A 21,166-nucleotide genomic window follows, 5' to 3' on the forward strand; every position below is an offset into this window, starting at 1 on the left:
TTTCAACCAAGAGGGCTGGTGGGCTCTCCAGACAGCCCACAGCCTGTCTGTATGGCTGCCGCCCCTGGTCAGCTCCCAGGACACATGGAGGTGGTGGAGGCTGGAACTAGGCTTCCCTTGCTGCTGTTGGACAGGCGTGGCCTGGAGAAGAGCTGATGTCAGGACACCACTGAGGGAGCTTTGCATTTTCATAGTTTTCAGTTCATATTTTGCTACTTTTTCCAGTGTTGGAGAGGTTCCACGTGCCATCAATATTTCCGACATAGGTATCAGCAATGGCTGGGCTGGCATCAGAGCCCAGGCAAGACTGGGGGACAGCTGGAGGCATCCTCAGCATGGTTGGCAATGCCCTGACCCTTCCTTCATTCTGCTAGAGAGCTTGTCCAGTGCCAGACTTGGGGTCTTGGTGGGGAAGAACCCAAGCACCTGTTGGTCTACTCCCAGTTTTCTTTTTTTTTAACCTGTTCTCTTTCCCATTTCTAAAGTGAAATCCAGTGAGAATATTAATATGCTTATAGTTGAAAGACTCAAATGGTAACAAGAAATTACAGTCCTAGCCCTTCAAACAAGGCAATCTGTCTTGTTCTCTCCTCAGATTACACGAAAATTCAGGCTGAATTCTGAAGGCAAACTTGAACAGATGGTGTCCATGGCAACCACCACACAACCACTGATCCAGCATCTTCACGTCACCTACAAGAAGGTGACTCCATAGTCAGCACTCCAGAGCCCGGGTCCTGCGAGGCTACAGTTAACAGGTGGCCCTGTGCAGACACTCCTGGAGTGAAGTAGAAAAACCAAATAAAAGGCCTGTATTTATGTGGCTGAGAATGTTGCCTGTTACCTCTTGTTTGGATGGCATGTGTTTCTGTCTGCTGCTGTTGATTTCCTCCCACAGTCTTTTCCTTAAAAACTTAGTCTTGGGCTCCGGTGGAGCTCAGCAGGGCAACTCCCGTTGGGTCCACCCCTTGCCCCACAAGAGAAAATTCATGTAATAGGCAAGTTCCTCTCTTTCTTCCTGCAGTTTTTTAACAAGATCTAAAGTACCCATCAGTCTTCAATAGGGTGGGCTACAGTGTTGCAGTCAAAAGATGGAATGCAAAGGGTCGCAGCACTGGGCACAGTGACCACACCTGGGGTCCCAGCCACTCGAGGTTGTGGCAGGAGGACTGCCTGAGCCCCACTCCCACCCCCCCTTGATGTAGTGAGACCTTGTCTCCAAAAAGAGAAAAAGAATGAAGGTCATTTCCATCACCTTTAGGAGCAAGAGTCTAAGCCTCTTCCCCAAATCAGGAGCCCCAGGAGCCAGGCGGTGGTAACTGCCAGCACCGTGTCTGTTCTATTCATCACCCCATGACAGCTTGCTTTCACTTCTGGTGACCCCTCCTGGCCATCCAGCTCCAGCCCAGGTCATCTCTGCCTCCCCCACTGGCTGCTGAGTACCCGTGAGTGGATTCAGGTGTGGTGAAAGTCCCCAGGACTGCTGAGCCTTGGAATCACCTACACACCAGGAGACCCCTTTTCCAGAAGCCTCCCCTGGGAGCAGACCTGACAGTGAGGGGCAACAGGCTCAGCAGCTGCAGCCCCAGGGCATGGGGACACCTCAGCTCAGGGGAGAGCTCAGGTCTGTGTCCAGCCCTGGGGCAGGTGTGGCCTGCGGCAAGGACCTGAGCTGGCACACGACCCATGTTGGGGGACTTGGGGGCTGGGGCTGTATCCAACTCTGCTGCCAGCACCTGGGAGTGCTTGCCAGGCCATGCCCCTGGGCACCCCAGGCTTCCGCCTGCTCACAGAGCAGAGCCTGGGAGGTGAGTGGCCGGCAGCCTCCTGGGCCGTCTTACAATGCACACGCAGTCCCTGTGCTCCACAGGGCGGGCCCTCTTCCCTCCTGCCAGTATGCCCTCCTGGCTGTCCCAGACTCCCCCCCCCCCTCAGGTGACATTGTGAGGGTGCCCAGTCCTCCAGCGGGCTCCACACTCACCCTTCTCCATTTCAGGGTGGTCCAGGCTATTTTTACTCCTCTCTCTCTCATGACCTTTAGTTAGCTTGTTTACATTCAGGGGAAGACATTCTGCTGCTTTTATAAGGGTTATATTTGATTTGTGGCATTTTTTGGGGGTGTCCCACTTTGCCACCAAGACATATTTCTCTTTGCAACTGTTCATGTCCACTTTGGGGCCCTGAAGATATCCCTAGTGTTCCTTGCCTTGAGCTCACATTGCTTGTTCCACTGATGCTGCATCTGTCCCTGCCCTGATGGGCCTTCTCTTCCTGGAGCCAGACCACTGATCTCTGCCTCTTCAACCCACCGCTTCTCTGGGCCCTTGGCATGGAGAACTTCCTGTGCTGGACTAGATCACAGCCTTTGCTCCTGGAGGTGCAGATGGGAGCCTGGAAGCCTGCAGAGAAGCAACCCCTGCACCCTTTGCTAAGGCTGCTGCCCATCAGGCAGGCGGAGCCAAGACCACTCAGCTGGTGGTCATGCAGAGAAGTGTCCCCCCTGAGCTGACTTCACATGGCTGCCAAGAGGCTTCTGGGACCCTGTCCATATTACCTGTGGCTGGGGGCTGTGAGAGGAGCAGGTGGGGCTTCCCAGGATGGGGAAGGAGCCAGGACAGCAGCAGGGGTGCCAGGGGTTGGACAGGGTAGGGTGGGCTGTAGTGTCCTGAGGGCCAGGCAGGACTAGAAAACCAAGGTGGTTGGTGTCTAACCCTGTGATGTGTCCACCTTCCAGCAGTGTCCTGTGACCAAACCTGGAGTTGGGTGGGCCTTGGGAGAAAGTCACTGCTTCGGAAACTTGGCCCTGTGCTGGCCTGGAAGCAGATGGACACAGGAGGATAGAGTGAAAGGGGCTGATTGCAGTTGTGGAGAAAACTGGCCTTTGTCCTGGTGTGTGCACATGTGTGAGCCTCTGTTGGCACAGCAAAGCACAGGGTCCTTGGGATGGCTCAAAGGCCCTCACTGTGGTCCATTCAATTCAGCTGCCAGGGTCCCCAGGGTCTGCAGGCCTGTGGGAAAGGACGGCCAGTCCTGGCCTAGAGGCCTCTGTGCAGGACCCCAGGTGTGTAGTCGAGGCACGTGTCCATGGCCATGGGCCCTATGGGGGTCTAGCCAGTGGCACCACCTCACCCGTGCCTGTGGAGATGGACTTGGGCTTGAGGACCTGAGTTGCTAGCCCTGGGCGAGGGCCTTGCTCTGCAGGAGTGCCTGCCAAGGTCCTGGCTGCCCGTGGGGCAGGGAGGGAGGACATGCCACTCCAGCACACCCTCCAGGCCTCTGGGCTGCACACTGAGTGCAGAACCTCTGCTTGCCTGGCGGACTGTGCTTCTTCTCCCACACCCAGTCTGCATTCCATGTTCCCAGTGGTCTGCATGAGTGAGAAAACTACAACAGTTCCTCAAGGTCCCATGTAAGGCTCAGCTCCAGGAGCCAGCAGGGCTGGTATCTAGAAACAGGTGGTGTGGGAGAATCTGTGTCCTCTTGCAGGGCAGCTGCCTCAAGGCCACGCTCTGGGGCAGGTAGACAGCTGCCTCTCCGGGTGGGAAACAGCGTCCACTGGCCAGACACCTCCACGGGATCCCAGGCTCAGTGTGCCCTGCTTCCTCAAGATGCCACTCCTTCCTAGCCCATGCCCTCACAGGGCTTGCCCTGCAAGGCCAGGCTCTCGCTGGTACTGTGATCAAGCTCCAGAGGAATGAGGTCCTGGGCCCGAAGGTCGAGGGACCCAACGAATGAAGGAGGGCAGACATAGCCCTCCGGTTAGCTGTGGGGTCTCACTCCTGGGTTCCTCTTCCTCTGAACAGCCAGGCAACTCCATCTGCTCCTTGATGTTCTGAGGGCACCTGGAGCCTGGGAGGCTCCCATTGCAATATCCCTGTCCCTTGTATTTCTACTGCCACATCAAACCCTGCACTGTTGGCAGCTTTGACTGTGAGAGGTGTTTGCACATTTCTGTCTGACCAGCATCCTCCCACATCAGTGAGCAGGCATCTGCACCCTTCCACCTGACCAGACCAGAGAGTCTACCACACCTCACACAGCATCCTCCCACATCAGTGAGCAGGCATCTGCACCCTTCCACCTGACCAGATCAGAGAGTCTACCACACCTCACACAGCATCCTCCCACATCAGTGAGCAGGCATCTGCACCCTTCCACCTGACCAGACCAGAGAGTCTACCACACCTCACACAGCATCCTCGCACATCAGTGAGCAGGCATCTGCACCCTTCCACCTGACCAGACCAGAGAGCCTACCACACCTCACACAGCATCCTCGCACATCACTAGACACAGGACAAATAAAATGAAAACCTCGGTTTGAACTTTATTTCCAGTCTGTGCCCCCAATGGGACCTGAAGGCCACACAACCCTGGGGCTGCTTCCTGCCGGACCCTCTTTGCCAGGTAGATAACCCAGAACGTGGTCTCCCACTGGGGCCTGGGGGCAGGTGCAGCTATAGGGTGGGCACAGGAGCCAGAGGGGAGGGCACTTCAAACAGCCATGTGGGGCACAGGGCCCTGCTCAGCAGGTCTGGGCTTGGCTGCCGGGACTGCAGAACTCCTCCTGGGCCAGCCTCAGCCTCTATTGCACCCCAGGGGCTGGGCTTCCCAGCATCGAGTCCTCAGGGGGCCGGACAAGGGAGGCACAGGGAAAGGAAGGCTCACAATAGTTCTCCACAATGCGAAGCTTCAATGGGTCCTGCTTGCCCACAGGATCAGAGGTCCAATGGTCAGGACACTGGCCTGGAACCCACCAAGGTCAGGGACACTCCCTCCCTCTAGAAATGGGTGAGGCCACCAGCATGGAGCCTTGTGCTATTGACCAGGCCAGTAGGAGCTCTCGGTCCTCCAGCTTCAGCAGGCCAGTCTCCTTCAGACCAACTGTGCAGGACCCACTGCCCACAAGGACCAAAGCCAGCTTGTGTCCTAAGACTGCCCTTCCGGGGATGGAGGCATCAGGGAGCATGTGCTCCAGGGAGCTGACCTGGAATTCCTGGCAGGGGTCCAGGAGAGAGCCTGCAGCTACACTGAAGTCAGCCCCTCTCCACTCACCCCTCCCAGGGGTCTGGGTCTGCAGAGGAATGAGGCTCAGAGGGGAGAGATGCTTCCCAGGTGCTGCTGGCCTCCAGGGGTTGACCTCAGGGTCCAAGCCACAGCTTCTGTCCAGCTGGGCAGCTCATCTCTCTGGCGGCAGCATGAAGAAGGCAGCCTTCAGGAAGCAGTCAAAACTGCAGAGTGCGGCCACCAGCCAGTGTGCACAGAGGCCAGGGTCCATGCTGACCACACACCTCAGGATGTCAGTCTGTGAGGGAAGAGAGGACTGTCAGAACAAAGCCCAACCCCACAGGCCCAGAGCACATGAGTCACCCAGTCAGCCCCAGGCTGCCTGGGGAGGGGACAGTACTGGACTGCAGACACCTGAGGATCTGAGCAACAAAAAGGAGGGCTCAGGGTGGAGAAGGAGAGAGGTCACCTGCATCAGAGCTCCCAAATGTCCCCCTGCTTGCTGGCCATCCCAGAGGAGCCTCAAACAGCCATCCCGCAGGGCCACTGAACAGCTTCAGACCCTTGCTTGGAGTGGGAGCAGAGGCTGGGCTTTCCAGAAGCCAAGGAACCCTGGACTTGAGGCCCTTCAGGAGGGATGGGTGCATGTCTACACCTTAGCCCCACTTCCTGGACTGGCCTCAGTGCTGCCCAGTGTACTCCCTGCTGGCCTCCTGGGCACCGGGTCCTGCCAGGGTCTGCAGGGAAGAGGTAGGAGGTCAGCAGCCTCAGGTCTCTGCTGGGAATACACCCTCCCCAAGCAGCCCAGTGTCCAGATGGGACTGCAGGCCCAGCAGTGGGGGGACTGAGCCCCATCACCCACTCTGCAGGTGCAGCCCACCTTCATGCCCAGGCCCAGCAGCACCCATAGTGTGCCCCGGCCCAGGTGGCCAGTGGGGCATGGAGACAGCCGAGCATCTGACTCTGACACCCACCCCTAAGGCTGTGCAGCCCTCCTCCAGTGGATGAGGCTGGGCTCCGAGGAGGAGAGGGTGCTCTGGGCAGTACTGAGGGGGCCAGAGTCCTGCCTCTCCCAAGGCCAGGGGCCCGCACTGCTGACCACCTTGTAGGGTTTGCAGGTCTTTAGCTGGGGCAGGGCACGATGGGGAGGGGCAGGAAACAAGCCAGTGCAGGATTCAGACAGCAGGATCCAGCTGGTTGCTGCCCCAGTGCTGTCCACTCTCCCTTGCCCCGCATCAGCTCCCTGGCTCCTGACACCCCAAGCCATGCCCACAGCCCTGCACCCAGGGGCTCACGCATCCACCATGCCTCCTCAGCCAGGCTGCCAGGGTCCTGTGCACAAACTCCCCCAGGCAGTCCACCAGGGCATGCACCATTGTGGGCTGGGCCTGCCACACACAGTCCATGACCAGTCCTGCAGCCACTGCATACAGGGATACCACCTTGCCCCACATGATGCCTGCAGAGAGAGTTGCTGGACAGGCACTGGCAGTGGGAGATGCCCAGGTGGTGCCCAGGAGCCAGGTACCTCCTGCAGGCCCTCACCCCAGTGGCTCTCGGCCAGCCAACAGCCTGGTGGGTCCCTGCCACATCTCCCGTGGGTCAGTCCCACCCACCCTAGGGCAGACGAGGTGCCCAGCCCAAGGACAGAGGAGGCCCCAGGGAGGCACCTCAGCACAGGGCCCAGCAGACCTGGGGCTGCACGAAGGGACAGCAAGAGCTCCCTGGGCACACCTGTCCCTCTGCAGCAGGACAGCCCCGTCATCCATTTATGAAGGAGCCAAGGCCACATGGAAAGAATCTTTCCAAGACAACTGACCAACTGAGTAGCAGAACGGAGCTGGGGCCACCTCGGAGGAGACAGACCACGGCCCTGGACAAGTGCTCCTGAGCCCTGGGCCAGCCACTCTCCTGAGCACAGTAAGTCAGTTCACAAGTCGAAGAAGAGCCCTCTCGAGACTGGCATACAGTCTGGGACGGGGCCCAGCCAGAGCAGCTCTCCAATAGCCTTCAGGGCCCAGGCTCCACCCCAGAACTGAGAGAAACACATGAACAGGGGAGGCCTCAGAACAGCCAGTGGAAGGAGCCAGACGCACAGTACGTGCACTGGGCAAGACCACGTGTGCAGCGTCCAGAACAGCACCTGCACCCAGAGCTGGTCAGTGGCTTGGCAGGGTGGGCCAAGTGGGGGTCACCACACCAGTGTACCAAATGCCATCAAATCTGCCACTTCAGGTAGGTGAAGCTGCTCTACTCATCTCACCTCCACATGAGGAAACATCCCTGAGCTCAGACCACGCCCTATGCAAAACTCTCCCCTGTCCAGCCACACCCAAGCCTCAAGCCTGGCTGAGCTGGCCCCATAGGCCCGTTTGGCCCTGGCCCTCCACAGCTGAGCTCCCACCCCAGGGCTCTCTGCTCAAGGACAGCAGGGCAACAGGGCCTCCTGACCATGCCCAGTCACAACCCCAGGCTGGACCTCCTGTGCCCACTGAGCCCTGGGCCTCCAGCAGACACCAGTGGAGGGTGAAGGGGAGGATTCCCATGGGGCCCAACAGGGGGACCCGAGGTCGTTCTGCAGAGGACTGCCCACTCCGTGGGCGGCCACACTGGCACAGCTGAGCCACAGGCATCTGCAGGAGTGCTACCCAGGGCTGAATGCGACCATTAGAAGTGGGATACTGCCTCCTGTGCATCCACACAGTCCACAACTGTCCAACTCCAGACCATGCCTGTGTCACGTGACCCACCGGTCACTCCTTACCTACTTTTCCACCTGGAGTGCAGGGTATTCCTGTCCAACATGCCTCGCTCAGCAGGGTGCCCGACATGGTGCCCAGGGTCCTGCCACCCTGGTGCAGGGCACTGGTCACTCTTGTCCATGGGTGAACAGTGTTCCGTGTCTGTCTGCCAACAAAGGAACCTCTTGGCCAGGATGAAGAAGGCCCCTGCCCATTTCCAGGTCTCTTGGGCCTCTGCCTAGAGCTGCCAGGTAATATAGAAACTCCATGTTTAACCCCTGGGACCTGCCAGGCTCTCTGCCAAGAGGCCACATGCCTGGCCAGGTTCTGGTGCTTGCAGTTGTGGGACTAGCCATCCTGGAACAAGGAGGTCCAGTCCATCTTCGCCTAACAGCTGGTGGTGATGGACAGCAGTTCGTCCTGCTGGCCTGTGTGTGTGTGGATGGGGTGGAGACCAGGACCTGGAGGGCTGGGCAAGTTCTGCGTGAGCCGCACCCCAGTCTGCTGGTGGCCATTTGGATGTTGTCCTTGGAGAAACAGATCCTGCTGACCTTTATTTCATATGCATGCACATACGCACACAGGCACTAGGGACTGGGCCACCTCCACAGCCCTTGCCACTCAGCCTCGCCCAGGCTGGCTGGGAACCTGAGGTCCTCCTGCTTCTGCCTCTGAGTGGCAGGGAATGGAGTGGGAGGCGTGCCCACCACACCCGGCTCCTCTGCCCAGCCTTCACGTGGGACGCCTGGTTAGTAAAGGTTTCTAAGAGTCCTTCCTGTACTTCTTCTGTGTCTTCTCATCTTTCTGAGGTAAAATATATTGTTCTTATAATCAGGAGAAATAAAACCACTGCTGACTTTTGATCAGAAGTGGAAATGAGCCTGATAGCACATTTAATTCCTATAGAGCACCGCATGTGGCTCAAAGACTCTTCAACGTGCAATTCATTTCTAGAGTAAACTATCTGTTATATGAGGGCGATCTTTAGCTAAGCTTTTATATTCTTTGAGATGTTCACATTTCTGTTAATTAAATGTCATCATAATTTACACTGTTGGCTTTTTAAAAATCAAAGCCACTCAAGTTCTATGATTGCAACAAGAGTTGAGCATTGTGTCTAGTGATGAAAATGTGTTCTTGATAAGTGAAATAGATCCTGGATTTTGAAAATATGAAAATATAATAGCTTTTGTAGAAAGGTTTTCTTTTGCTATAGTGAAAGTCAAGGATTTTTTTCCTTGATCTTATGGAGAAGTAAAAAGAATTGTCTCCCTCTAAGAGTAATTTTTTTATGATCATAGCAATAATTCACTATTATTATTAGGGGGTAAATATGCCTTCTATAGGAAAACACATAATTTCTTCTTGGGAGTTCCCTTTATAACTTTAGCATTTTCTTTCACTTGGGAAAATTCCTATATTTCAGATTATTTCATCTTGAGCTTTTTTGAACTTTTGTGCAATGTAATATTTTATTGATCTGTCTTTGTACATTTTCATTACATAATGTCTGTCTCCCACCTACTGGTCTGAATCAGCTATAGCAAATTTTGAATTTGTTGGTTAAAAAGTAGTTTTATATGTTTCCTCACGGGTTTGTGTTAGTTTTGCATTTTAATCTTCTATTTTGCTAAATTACTCCAAAAGGCAGGATTCCCTTTTGAATCCTGCCTTAGTGTATCATTATTTTTCTGTGGTTTAAGAAGAACAGATCAAACTATTTTTGTTTATTTTGATGAACAAGCTATATTCCTTCTCTTTTAGAGGAAGAATTATATTGTGTTACTAACTACTCTTTCCTTCAGTCAGATTTCCTTAAATCAGTCTGATATACACAGGACTAAAACTTGGAAGTTGTTCTGAGCTACTGTTGTCAGCTGCTGTTGTATATACTGTTATGTGTAAGGGTATAAATATATTTATTATGTTTGCAAAATTTATTCTGTACAATTGCAGATTAAGTTTGCTCTTCTGTGATGTATGGGATATTATGTTTTAAAGGACCATCTTGGAATACAATTAGAGAACTTAGTATTTTCATGTACTAAGTCCTATTTTAAGTTTAATATTTTACCTTTGCAAAAACTTTAATTAAAAATGTTATTTAAAAAAGTAAGGAAAAAAAAAGAAAGAAATGGAAATGAGCAGGGGTGAACTCAAAGCCCTCAGGGAAGCACAAGGACCAGCAGCAGTGACCGCTGCTTCCCAGGTCCTCGGCTGTCCTGTCACGGGGGGCAGGATCCTGGGAGCTGCAGCTCAGGGTGTCTACATCAGAGGAAGCACAGGTGGCAGCCTCCCAGGAGGGTGGAGCCTGGCAGGCTGCACTCCAGGCAGGAAAGTCAGCTGGAGGGCCAGTGTGCAAGATCGGTGTGGGCATACCACAGGCAGAGAGGCCAGGAGGGTCCAAGCCAGCAGGCCAAGAGGCCGGCACCCATGAAGACTGGGAGAGGTTGGGGTGAAGTGTGATAGGCAAGCACAAGCTGATCTGAGGGGTGTCCTTATAGCCAACCAGTCATGGGAGGGGCAGACAACACCTTCACTCTCCCAGGATCAGAGAGGTCAAGAAACAGCTGCAGGTCACACAGCCACATGGGGCCAAGGACACTAACACAAGGGCCTGAGGCAATGGGTGGAGTGGGAGCAGCTGGCCTAGGTTCCCCCTGGACCTGAGGAGGCAGCAGACCCCTGGGGAGAAAGGTAGTGCTATGGGACCCCCCCTCCCCTTTACCTCACCTTTGCCCTAGGACCTCCCAGAACCACTCTCTGGCTTTTGCTTTCCAGCTCAGGCTGGTCCTGCTCTGCTCCCACCCCCCTCCTGTGCCCACACCCACCACTATGCAGGGTCCCAGCCCAATCCCAGCTCATGGCAGACACCAGCAGGCCAGAGCCTGCTCTCATGAGAACAAGGCTGAGGGGCAGTGGCCAGGACCCAGGGAGTGGGGGCGGGCGGGGAACCAGGGCCCAGGCTCAGGTGTCCCTGCCCAGCCTGCTGATGGTGTCCACATGGAGGCCATGTGGAGCAGAGGCTGGGAGGGCTCGATGGTGCCTGCAAGTGGTCCAGGGCCTGTGCCTCCTGGAGAACCTGCTGGACTTCAGTGGGCGCACAGGCGCACCTTACCCACCTGCCTTGTCCACTGCCGACCATGTCCAGGCACTCCTCCCGCTCTCCCTGACACAGGCCCGAGCACCTTGCCTTGTCTCTCCTGAGCTTTCCCACCTCTCCTGCCATCAGCCCTGTGTGGGGGCTTCCTCCTGCCTGCCCCTGGGTGCTTCCCTGACCATGCGACATCAGAAGCAGCTCCCCTTGCTCTGGCAACTCTGTCCTGCCGGCCCTGGGCTTCCAACAGAAGCCTCTCCCACCTGAGCCCCCAGGCACAGCTCCTGTCATCAAGACGTCGTTTAGACCTGGCCACCCGGTGTCACAGAACTTAGATGGGACAGAGCAAAACCCTGCTGTCACCTGGGGGCAGTACACTGCCCTGCCTGATTCCCACCAGCCCCGTGGATCAACTGGGCACCCAGCAGCTTGTGGTCCTGGGCAGCCTGGCTTCTGAGAGTCCCGCCCAGCTGAGGTCTCACCCTCAGCCCCACCATGCCCACAAGACCCCCAGGCCTTGTCACACAGTTCCCTTCCCTCCCAGGCCCCCCACTCTCCCCCTCTGTAGCCCCGCCCCTATGGGATCCTGCATCTCTTGTCTCCCTGTCATACTTCATGTGCTTTCGGATTCCTCCGGTGAGCCTCTGCTAGCAGTTAGGAGGCCTGCAGCAGAAACTCCTGGGTCAGCATCTGACCTCAGGCCACACTGCAGCCAGTGGGCACCACTGGCCCCGACTGTGGGGCTTCAGGCCTGCCTCACTCACCATGTCATGAGACCAAGCTCCTCGGGCTGGTGGACGGGAGAGCCAGGGACAAGGGTACACGACTCACACCACAACAGGAGGAGCTCTTTTAGTTTGGAAAAATCTTTAGAAATTGGGGCATTTTATCCCCAAACCAATATTTCTGGCTTTTCCTGGCAATCAGAAGACTGGAGCAGCAAGTGGCCTCCTCTGGTTGTGGCCCTGGCACCCTGGTTGCTGGGCCACTCAGGCCCTGGGTGGAGCCCTGCAGCCTGGACACCTAGTGGCCCTTAGCGTAAGGTGGAGACTTACTTTGGTCATGTTTGACTTGAGCCCTGTCTCCAGCATGGTCTCCAGCCATGGTCTAGGTCACTGGGGTGCTGGGAATTCTTCTGGCACTCAGCACGCCTCAGGGACCACCACTTTCCTGATGCCTGTGCCTGGCCTCTGCCTCGAGGCTTCTGTGTGGAGAAGCCCTCACAGCCCCTCAGTGTGGCCAGGCCTGTGAGGTGTGTGCTTGGGTCTGTTTGCTGGCCCAGCACCTGGCTCCTGGCTGTGTCATTTGGACACTGCGTCCACTCACCTCTCATCAGTCAGGGAGGGCGATTGCCCACAGTGGTGACGAGAGCTAGCTCCTGGTTCTGGTGAGGAGGTGTGGTTCTCGTCCCAAAGCAGTGCTGGTCTGCCTGCTGTTCTCAGTTCTGTTTCTGAGTGTCTTGGGCACTGCCCCGCGACCCCTGTGGGTGGCATTCCTGCTGGTTTTCCTTCTCCTTCCCCAGCTTCCACCAGCCTGTGGCCTACCTGTGTTTTCTTCCCTGAGTTCTTGCACTTGGGTGATTGGTCTTTCTTCACAGAAGTGGCTGGACTCAGCATGTGCACCTGCAGTCCCAGCAACTCGGGAGGCTGAGGCCCTGTCTCAGAATGAATAGATAAACCAGGGGTGGACAAACCCTTTGCTCTGAGCACCAAGGACAGCACATGTCTGGGACCAGTGGGTTGCTGAGGGTCAGTCATGTTGCCTGATGAGATGCTGGCCTGCCCTGCACCTCAGGAGATGTGGAGCCTACCCAGCCTCTCTTCTTGACAGCCTAGAGGGTCACGGGGGCTGTCCCCCACTGCCTGCCCACTCTTCGCTCCTCTGGTGAACAGGGACCACTCACCTGCCTCTAGCAGCCCTGGCCTGGTTCCCTCCATCTTCCAGCCATACCCTGGCTTTCCCACCTGGCTCCCACAGCCCCCACGCTCTGGTGGCTATGGATTTTATCTGTGACCTATTTTGCCTGGAAATCAAACTCAGGGAAAATCTTTCATCATAGCATTCTTGTTGTTAATTCCAGAAGAGGTAGAGATCATTCTGACCTACTTAGTCATGTTCCCAGGAAGACCACAGACAGACTGAGGGACAGAGGAGCAAGGTCACTGCCTCTCTTCTGCTTCTCTCTATCTCTGACTTGTGGACTGTTTTCAGATGCCCGTGTGTCTCAGGCTCTGTCTTCCTCACCCTGTCTCTGAGGACTGCCTTCCAGTCTTTGGGAACAAGTCTCCCTCGGGCCTCCGGCCAGCTGCAGCATGGCCTAGTGCTGTATCAGAGGGACGGAGATGAGGACAGCTGGGTGGGCTGCTTGCTAGGGAGGGTGGCCTCAGGTCTGGGGAAGGTGGGGTCACACACACCAAGGCATGGGTTCAGATGTCCCTTTAGTGAGTGATGTGGTCCCTCCTGGCCCATGACCCTAGGCCCCTGCCTCCTGAGTGGAGTCCAGCTCTGCTGCTGCTACTGAGCATCTCCCCACCAGGGGCAGGCATGGCTCATCCCAGGCCAGGGTCTGCTGAGTAGAGGGACACCCAGGCCCCCTGGGGAGCCTGCTGGTCAAGGGATGGCTTTCACATGACCTGCCAACCTCCAGTGTGTGGACAGGACTGGACAAGCACTTACTGAGCAGACAGGAACAGGCTCACTTTCTGAGCCTCCAGGGCAGGCTCCCTGCCCTCCAGCCAAGTGCCTGGGTGCACTGACCCCTGGTGCTACCGGCTCATGCTGGCCTCTGTGAAGGGCCACAGCAGGGCACCTATGCTGCTCTCCCTGGAAGGCTCAGGTGTGTGTTGGGAGTCAAGGCTGCAGGTCACCACTCTGTGAGGGGCAGCAGGTCAGATTCTAGTCCCCTGAATGAATCACTGGCAGACCAGCCCCCATCCACTCCTGTGTGCCCAGGCTGCTGCGTTGGCCCACACCTGGGCTGCAGCACTGCCCGAGGACCAGGTCAGCTGGTGAGAACCACAGGCAGGGCTTCGACCTCAGCCTGTTCAGGCAAGGGCCTCGTGAATTGGCCCTGCTTGGTGTGGAGTCAGGCTGGGCTGTGACGGTAGCCTGCCTGCCTGCCGTGGGGCCAGAGTCTGGAAGGCTCAGGTGTGAGGGGAACACCCCTTCTCAGTGCTGCGCAGCTGTCAGTCAACCTGAAAAACCAGAAGGAAGGTGCCCAGGTGCTGGCCTTTGCATTGGGGCCTCCAGTACTGGGCCTCCAGCTGGTCCTCGGTCTACGTCTCCAGGTCAGCATGGCAGCTTGTCTTCCAGGAGCTCAGGCCAGAACCCTCAGAGTCCCTCCATCCCATGTCCACCTGCTCTGACCTGGGGGTACTGAGCCTGGCCCTTCCCCCACCGCCCCTCCTGCCATCTGGCCAGGCCACCCCCTCCACCTCCACTGTCTTGTGGTTGCTGCCCAGGGCTCTTGCGCCTGTTGCCCAGGCTCCTAACAGATGACCTGGAGGGTGGGCAGAGCCCCCTGCACTCCTGCCGTCCCTAGTGTTCTTTTCCAGCCTCTAGACACAGGCACTGGGAAGAGCCCTGGCCCACAAGAGGCAGCCCTGACGGGCAGTCCAAGGTGGGGGATGCAGAGGTACCTCACCCTGCTGACCTCGTGTCACACGAAGCCACTCAGCAGCACTCAGTCCCCATCACCCACTGTCACACCTCTGCCCACCCCCAAGCCTCTCAGCCCAGCTGTGGCATTGGCTTACCACGCACAGCTGGGGAAGACCCTGGGCCCTACAGCCCTGCTCTCCATCTCTAGGTCCCTGACCCCATGCAGGAGCTGCTGACGCCCTGGCCTCCTGGCTCCTCTGGGTTGTGCTTCTGTGGTCACTCGTGAGGTTCTGACCACGTGGCACTGCTGGTGCCAGTGGTCCCCGTCTGAGGTGTGCTCTGGCAGCGTGCGCCTCTCCACAGGAAGTCCAGCAAGGTGCACAGGAGGAGGCTGCTGACTGCTGTCCTTCTGTCATCAGAGTCTCCCAAGATGAACCCAGTGGTGGAGCCACTGTCCTGGATGCTGGGCACCTGGCTGTCTGACCCTCTGGGAGCTGGGACCTACCCGACCCTGCAGCCCTTCGAGTACCTGGAGGAGGTGCACATCTCCCACATGGGCCAACCCATGCTCAACTTCTCGTAAGTCCACCACAGTGGGCTTCTGGTTCTAGGCTAATCCAGAACAGAGAGGGTCCAGCAGGAACCTGCAGGCCATCTGAGGCAGGAGTGGTGGCATGATCTTTCTGAGTCCATTATGTGTGTGATGGTGTTAGGCAGACTGTAGGGTCGTTGCTGTGAACCAAGCGTGGAGCAAGTGCACGCTTGTTTTCATCTGATCTCGAGTTGAATTCCCGGGTGGAAGTTAGTCGCCCCAGTGTCAGTGAGAATAGGGGATGTGGCTTTCCTCCTGATTTGCCCTGAGCTGTTTGTGAATCGAGGAATCTGTTAGAGTTGTGGTTCTCAGAGTCTTCGCCACAATGAAGTCCTCAGCTGGGTCCCATGGCATACTCACTAGGTGAGCCCTGCTGTTCTGGAGGAGGCAGAGGTTCCCAGGCCTCTGGAATGAGAGGGCCCTGTGCTCCTCCAGTCTCTGTTTTGTGACAGAGGCAGCGAGTCAGACTGGGGCTCAGGACCAGACCTGTTCCAGGCTGCACAGTGTTGGATTAGGATGTGTGCATAGACCGCTGGTTGCACAACCTAATCTGGAATACTCCATAGGCTAAGCACTTCCGAGCCCTGATGCTATTTTGAGTTTCAAATTTTAGAAGCTCCACTTGTATTTATAACACCACAGTCTCAGAGAGATTTAGAAGGTCTTGTTTAAAAACACTGTTTCACAACCAGGCTCAGGGATCCTTCCACTGAAGCCTCCCAGGCTGCTGGACACAGGCACCACCACTGTGCCCAAGTGTGGCGTTCTTGAATGAGCAGACAAGGGCATGTGGCGCTAAGGAGTGTTTGAGTCAGCTTTGCTTCACTGTGACCAGAAGAACCGAGGGCAGCTGAGAGGAGGAAAAGTCTGGGGCTCAAGTCCCTGAGGTCTCACTCCACAGAGGGCCTTCTCCATTGCTCTGGGCCCGAGGTGAGGCAGCCTGTCATGGGGAAGGTTTCCGTGGAGGGAGCTCATGGTGGGGTCAGGAAGCAGAGAAGGGCAGGGAGCACAGGGAAGATGTACCCCAGGGCAGCCATGCCCATCCACTCACAGTTCCCATAGCAGTGGTGGACTGACGAGGAGCCAGCTGTCAGTCTGACCCATAGCAGTGGGATTCTGGGTAGGAGAGATGATGCAGACCAGTGTTGTCAGCCTCTTTGAACTGTGGCCTGCACCAGAGGATTGGAAAGTCCATCTTATAACTGGCTTGGGAGAGCAGTGGAGTGGGGTCTGGTGCCAGCACAGGTGCTCCCCAGGCCAGGCACTGCCGGTGATGCCCGACCTGTCCAAAGTTTACTTGAGAACCATAGACAGGTCACGGGCAGCATGGAGTCCTGAGCCATGCAGGGAAAGGGCTTTGGTCTGGGTGCTCACCCAGCGAAGTTGTGTTCCTCTTCCTGCGTCTGCTGCAGGGCACGTCCTGGCCAGGAACTCATGCCTGCTCTGTCTCCACCACACAAACCAGCTGGACTTGGGCTCAACTGAAGGAGGTCCTAGAGCTGTCCAATGCCCATGGGTGAAATGTGGGGAACAACAGGCCTGGGGACAGTGATAGCCAGCCAGGACTCCAGGACCTGGAGGGGCAGAGACAGCAGGGGCAGAGACCACTTGTGTGTTAGGCTGCCACTGTGTGCCTCCACCCCCAGGCGTGGGCACTGGTGAGCCCGGTGCCTGCCCCAGGTCTCGACTTCCTGCAGGTTCAACTCCTTCCACCCAGACACACTCAGACCCCTGCACAGAGAGTGTGGCTTCATCCACCTCAAGCCTGACACCAACAAGGTGGCCTTCGTCAGCGCCCAGAACACAGGAACTGCCCACACCCAGTGGAGCAGGGGCAAGGGCCTCTCAGACAACCTTCCAGGTGTGCTTGCTCGGGGACTATGGATGCGTGGTGTGTGTGTGTGGGCTGCGGCCACCTCCTGAGGAGCAGGGCTCCTGAGGAGGACAGTCTGGCAGCAAGGGCCTTTTCTGGAAGTCTGCTTGCCCCAGTTTGAGGTCCTTCTGAAATCGTTCATCAGCCACCCTTACCACCCTCATTACTTCAGTCACTCAGACTGCCAGGTCATGGTGCACACCTGCAATCCCCAGGACTTGGGAGGCTAAGGCAGAGGGATCCAAAGTTAGAGGCCAGCCTCAGCAACTTAGTGAGGCCCTAAGCCCTGGTGGTCAGTTTCCAGTACCGAAGAATAAATTATTCTCAAAAAGCTTGCATGACCTTGACCTTGCCCACTTGCCCAAAAACTGCTCCCTTCCTGGATGTTCAGGATGCACTCAGCCTAGAGTGGAGCTGTTCAGGCCCTGGTGGGCATGGCATTGGGCGGAAGTCAGTGGGTATGTCCACCCCACAGTGCTCCAGCAGGGGCTTCTGGTAGGAGGGCTGGGTCTAGGGCACCTCTGCAGAGGCCAGCCCCCCAGAGTACCCATCCTGTACTGTAACACACTCGAAACCCAGAAGGCTGTGTGCAGGCGAGAAGGGCCTTGTGCTGGAAGTCTCAGAGTCCAGCCTCCTGTGGGGAGGAAGCTGCTCTCTGGAGCCAGAATGGGAGGCTATAGCTGAGCTCCACCCCTTACAGGTGTTGTGGAGGTGGAGGAGGGTGAGGTGAACAGGCAGGAACTGTGCATCACGTCCCACTCCATCGCCAGGATCTCCTTCAACAAGGAGCCCCATGTGGAGCAGGTGAGCCCGGTCCTCCCCAAAGAACCCATCTCCCGGGCCTCCTGGCTCCTCCCTGGCTGATGGGCAGGTGGTGGCCAGGTTGCTTCCCTCTCACAAACATCCTTGTGCTTGAGTCTAAGTGTCCAGGTTGGCTCACTCCTGAGTGTGCTGCCTCCGCCCCACTCCCTGGCCTCACTCTGGTGCTTTGAGTCTGACGGCAGCAGACAGTCCCTCATTCACATTCGAATCCAGCCTTTGGTGGAGGGCTCACACTTGCTGTGGTCGTGGGTTCTGCTGCTGGTGTGGGTGGACATGAGGTCTACTGTGGCTGTCCGCCTGTGGTCTGCTTTCCAGACTGGCTGGTGGTGGGAGCTTCTCTGTAGCCACCTTTCTCGCCAGGTTTCCTTTCTCTCCACGGCTTGGGTTCTTGCTCCATGTTTCCTGTGCTCCTGCAGCTTCCTTTACAGTCAGACCCCTGACCTCCCAGATGTGTGCACCTGGTGGTCGCCGCAGTCCTGGCTTTCTAGAGGGTGAGCAGCGTCCCTCATGGATGCCGCCGCAGGACATGCAGCCTGTCCCTGTGACACCTGTTGCAGGTTCTGGGGCTCTTGTGCCCTTGGTGTCTGCAAGAGGGTCCCAAGCGCCTGTCCACAGCTTCTTTTTATTGAGCATTTCCCTTTCTAGATGGGCTGCTGAATAAGACTTGAGGTTCCAAACATCTACATGGAGATCACATTGAACGTGTGAATTAGCCTGGGAGAGCCAGCTGGCGGGGCTGGCGCTGAGTGGCTGATGTGCTAGAGCTCTGGGCGCCTGGTGCTGGGTGAGCACTCTGCTGCTGGGCACCCTCCCAGCCCGCAGGCCTTGTGGGGGGTTGGATTCCAGAGGCTTTTTGCAGCCTCTCTTGGAGGACTCTGCTTCTCCACTTGAAGCAGCCCATGCAGGAACTGGGCATGTCCTACAGGGTTTGACCCAGTGGCCTGGGGTCCTCCTGTGCTGGCTCCATCAGGTGGCATCTTGCATCCCCACTCATATTCCTCCTAGTCCAGGTAGAGGGCTCTCAGTGGCTCTGCTTTCACTGGGCAGGGCCCTGTCGCTGGTCAGGCCTCCTGGCTGTGGGAGCAGGGCCTGCACCCTGGCTGCTGCTGGTGCCGAGCAGCCTCTGTGGGTCCTGCGTGCCTACCTTGCTCCCTCTGCCTGGCTCTCCTCCTCAGCTGCCTGCCCCATTACCTGGTTGGTCAACATCTTTCTCCTCCTCACACTTGCCAGCAGCCATCTGTTCTTCCAGGGTTTTATTTGGATTTTGTTCATTTTTTCTGGAGAACTAGCTTTGGTTTTTATCAATTAAACAAAATGTTCCTCTTTTGCCAGGGGGAGGACGCAGTGCACAGGAGTGGGGGCCTGGGCTGTAGCCTAAGAAACCAGCACCCAGGCCTGGGTCCTCCCACATCTATTTGCTGCCACATCTATTTCCTACCCCGGCATTCTGCTGACCTGACTGACTACAGGTGGGAAGCAGGCCTGGGTCTTCCCCTTGAATCACTATGAAAACATGTCATGCTGGGGTCGGGGTCCAGGATGTGGGAGGTGAGGGACTGGTGCTTGGTGAGCAGCTGTCTTCCCTGCCAGGTGCTGCTGGACAGAAGGCCGTGACCCTGCCATGACCATGTGTTTGGAATTTTTTGGGGGGAGGGGAGTACCAGGGATTGATCCCAGGGACACTCGACCACTGAGCCACATCTCCAGCCCTAGTTTGTGTTTTATTTAGAGACAGGGTTTCACTGAGTTGCTTAGTACCTCAATTTTGCTGAGGCTGGCTTTGAACTTGTGATCCTCCTGCCTCAGCCTCCTGAGCCACTGGGATTACAGGCATGTGCCACTGTGCCGGACCTGGAATTTCTTCACAGTGAAGGTGCTGTGGGTGCATGACCTTGCTGAGTGTGAGCTCTACTGCATCCTGAAGCCTCTGGCCTGGTCACGGTGTCCCCACACCATCCTGTTCTATGCCTTGACCTTTGGTGGGAGTTGCAGGATTGGTGGGTGCTGCCATCCCACCACATGCCTGTAGCTCAGGTTGGTTCAGTGTCAGGGTCATCTGTGTTGACAGTGTGTCTGTTGCTCCTGGTGAATGTTCCTTTGGTGAGCCTCACACAGACTCACACTCCTCTTCTTCTGGAGGAGAAGGTTGTGCTGCCTCAACCCCAGGCCTGAGCGCACCTGCTTTCCCGGGCTGGCTGCCTTTGCTGCGGCCAGAGGTGGCTCCTTTCTCACACATCTCCTTGGTGTTCAAAAGGGCCCATTCTTCTGCTTTGTTATGTGCTTTTCCCACATCCAGCCCCACTCTCTGCCAGTTACCTAAGCCCATTTCCATACATCAGAAACGAGATGCCTGTGTCTCAGTGTGAGAGCCGCCTCTCCAGGCTGTTTTCTCTGTTTTGGTCCTTTTGCCTTGCTCTCCGGAAAACTTCCTTATCACCATCTCACACCGTGGTGGAATTCTGAACTGTGCTGGAGGGCTCGTTTCCATGGATGGTCTCCCTGTCCCATCTGCCCTTTTAAACATGCTGCTCTAGTTTCATGCATGGGTATGGCGCTTCTCCTGCCTCTCTGAGAGCATGTGTTTTCATCTCTGTTTTTGAGATGGGGTCTCTCCTTGCTGCTCCAGCTGATCCTGAACTCTTGCCAGGGACTCTCCTCCTGCCCCTGCCTGCTGAATAGCTGGGGCTGCAGGTGCTGCCTGCACACAGCTTCTCACTGAGGTACTTGTGACGGTTTTAGTTTTCTTCTTTCTCCATTCCTTTTTTCCTTCCAAGTTGCTTTCTAATATTATTTTGTTTTGATTTTGCATTTCTTCTTTGAGGTTTCTGTAGATGCATGATGTGCTGGGGGTCCCACCACCACCCCCAGCCAGGTTCACAAGGAGGACTGAGCACAGAGTGGCACTGGCAGCTGAGACCCCCACAGAAGGGACACAGAGAAGGCAGGAAAGGGACAGGGGCAGGTGGGTCTGGAGAAAACAGGCTCCCACTCCCCAGACAGAAGGCACCCCAGGGTCTACCAGAGAGGCAGGTGTGCAGCGCTGCAGGCTGCAGGCCCAGGGTGCACCCTCCTGGTGTGTGCCATGCACACTCCAGGGGAGAGAGGTTTCTTTGGGGACCCCAAAGAAGGAGACTGTCCTGCTGCTGGAAACTGGCCTAGCTGCCAGGTTCAGGGCTGGGCATCGCATCTGGTTGCCCTGTGCTCTGGGCCTAGCTGAGGGTCAGGCTGCTGGTCTGAGGCACCAAAGTCCTGCTCTGTGAAGATGGGGCAGGGTCAGCATTGCCTATTCGTTGCTGGGAAGAGTTGGAAGCATCCTAGATGTCTAAAGATAAGGGATCGCTACAATAAATCACGATATAGCCACACAGGGTAACTGCACACCTGTATTAAAATCACATGTAGAAAAATAGTGAATGACATGAGCGGAAGTTCAG

General features: G+C 56.5%; 1 protein-coding gene across 1 annotated transcript in view; it reads left to right on the forward strand.

Annotated features, from left to right (window-relative positions):
* The first annotated feature begins 14,875 nt into the window (after positions 1 to 14,875).
* The window catches only part of LOC124973607 (peroxynitrite isomerase THAP4-like), a 116,029-nt gene continuing 109,738 nt past the window's right edge, over positions 14,876 to 21,166 (forward strand). Inside the window, exons 1-3 of the mRNA XM_047537450.1 lie at positions 14,876 to 15,024; positions 16,735 to 16,847; positions 17,614 to 17,714. Of these exons, the coding sequence (XP_047393406.1) occupies positions 14,876 to 15,024; positions 16,735 to 16,847; positions 17,614 to 17,714 (363 nt within the window). The remainder of the gene's footprint in view (positions 15,025 to 16,734; positions 16,848 to 17,613; positions 17,715 to 21,166) is intronic.

The sequence above is a fragment of the Sciurus carolinensis genome, unplaced genomic scaffold (genome assembly GCF_902686445.1).
Source record: "Sciurus carolinensis unplaced genomic scaffold, mSciCar1.2, whole genome shotgun sequence".
NCBI classification, from domain to species: Eukaryota; Metazoa; Chordata; class Mammalia; order Rodentia; family Sciuridae; genus Sciurus; species Sciurus carolinensis.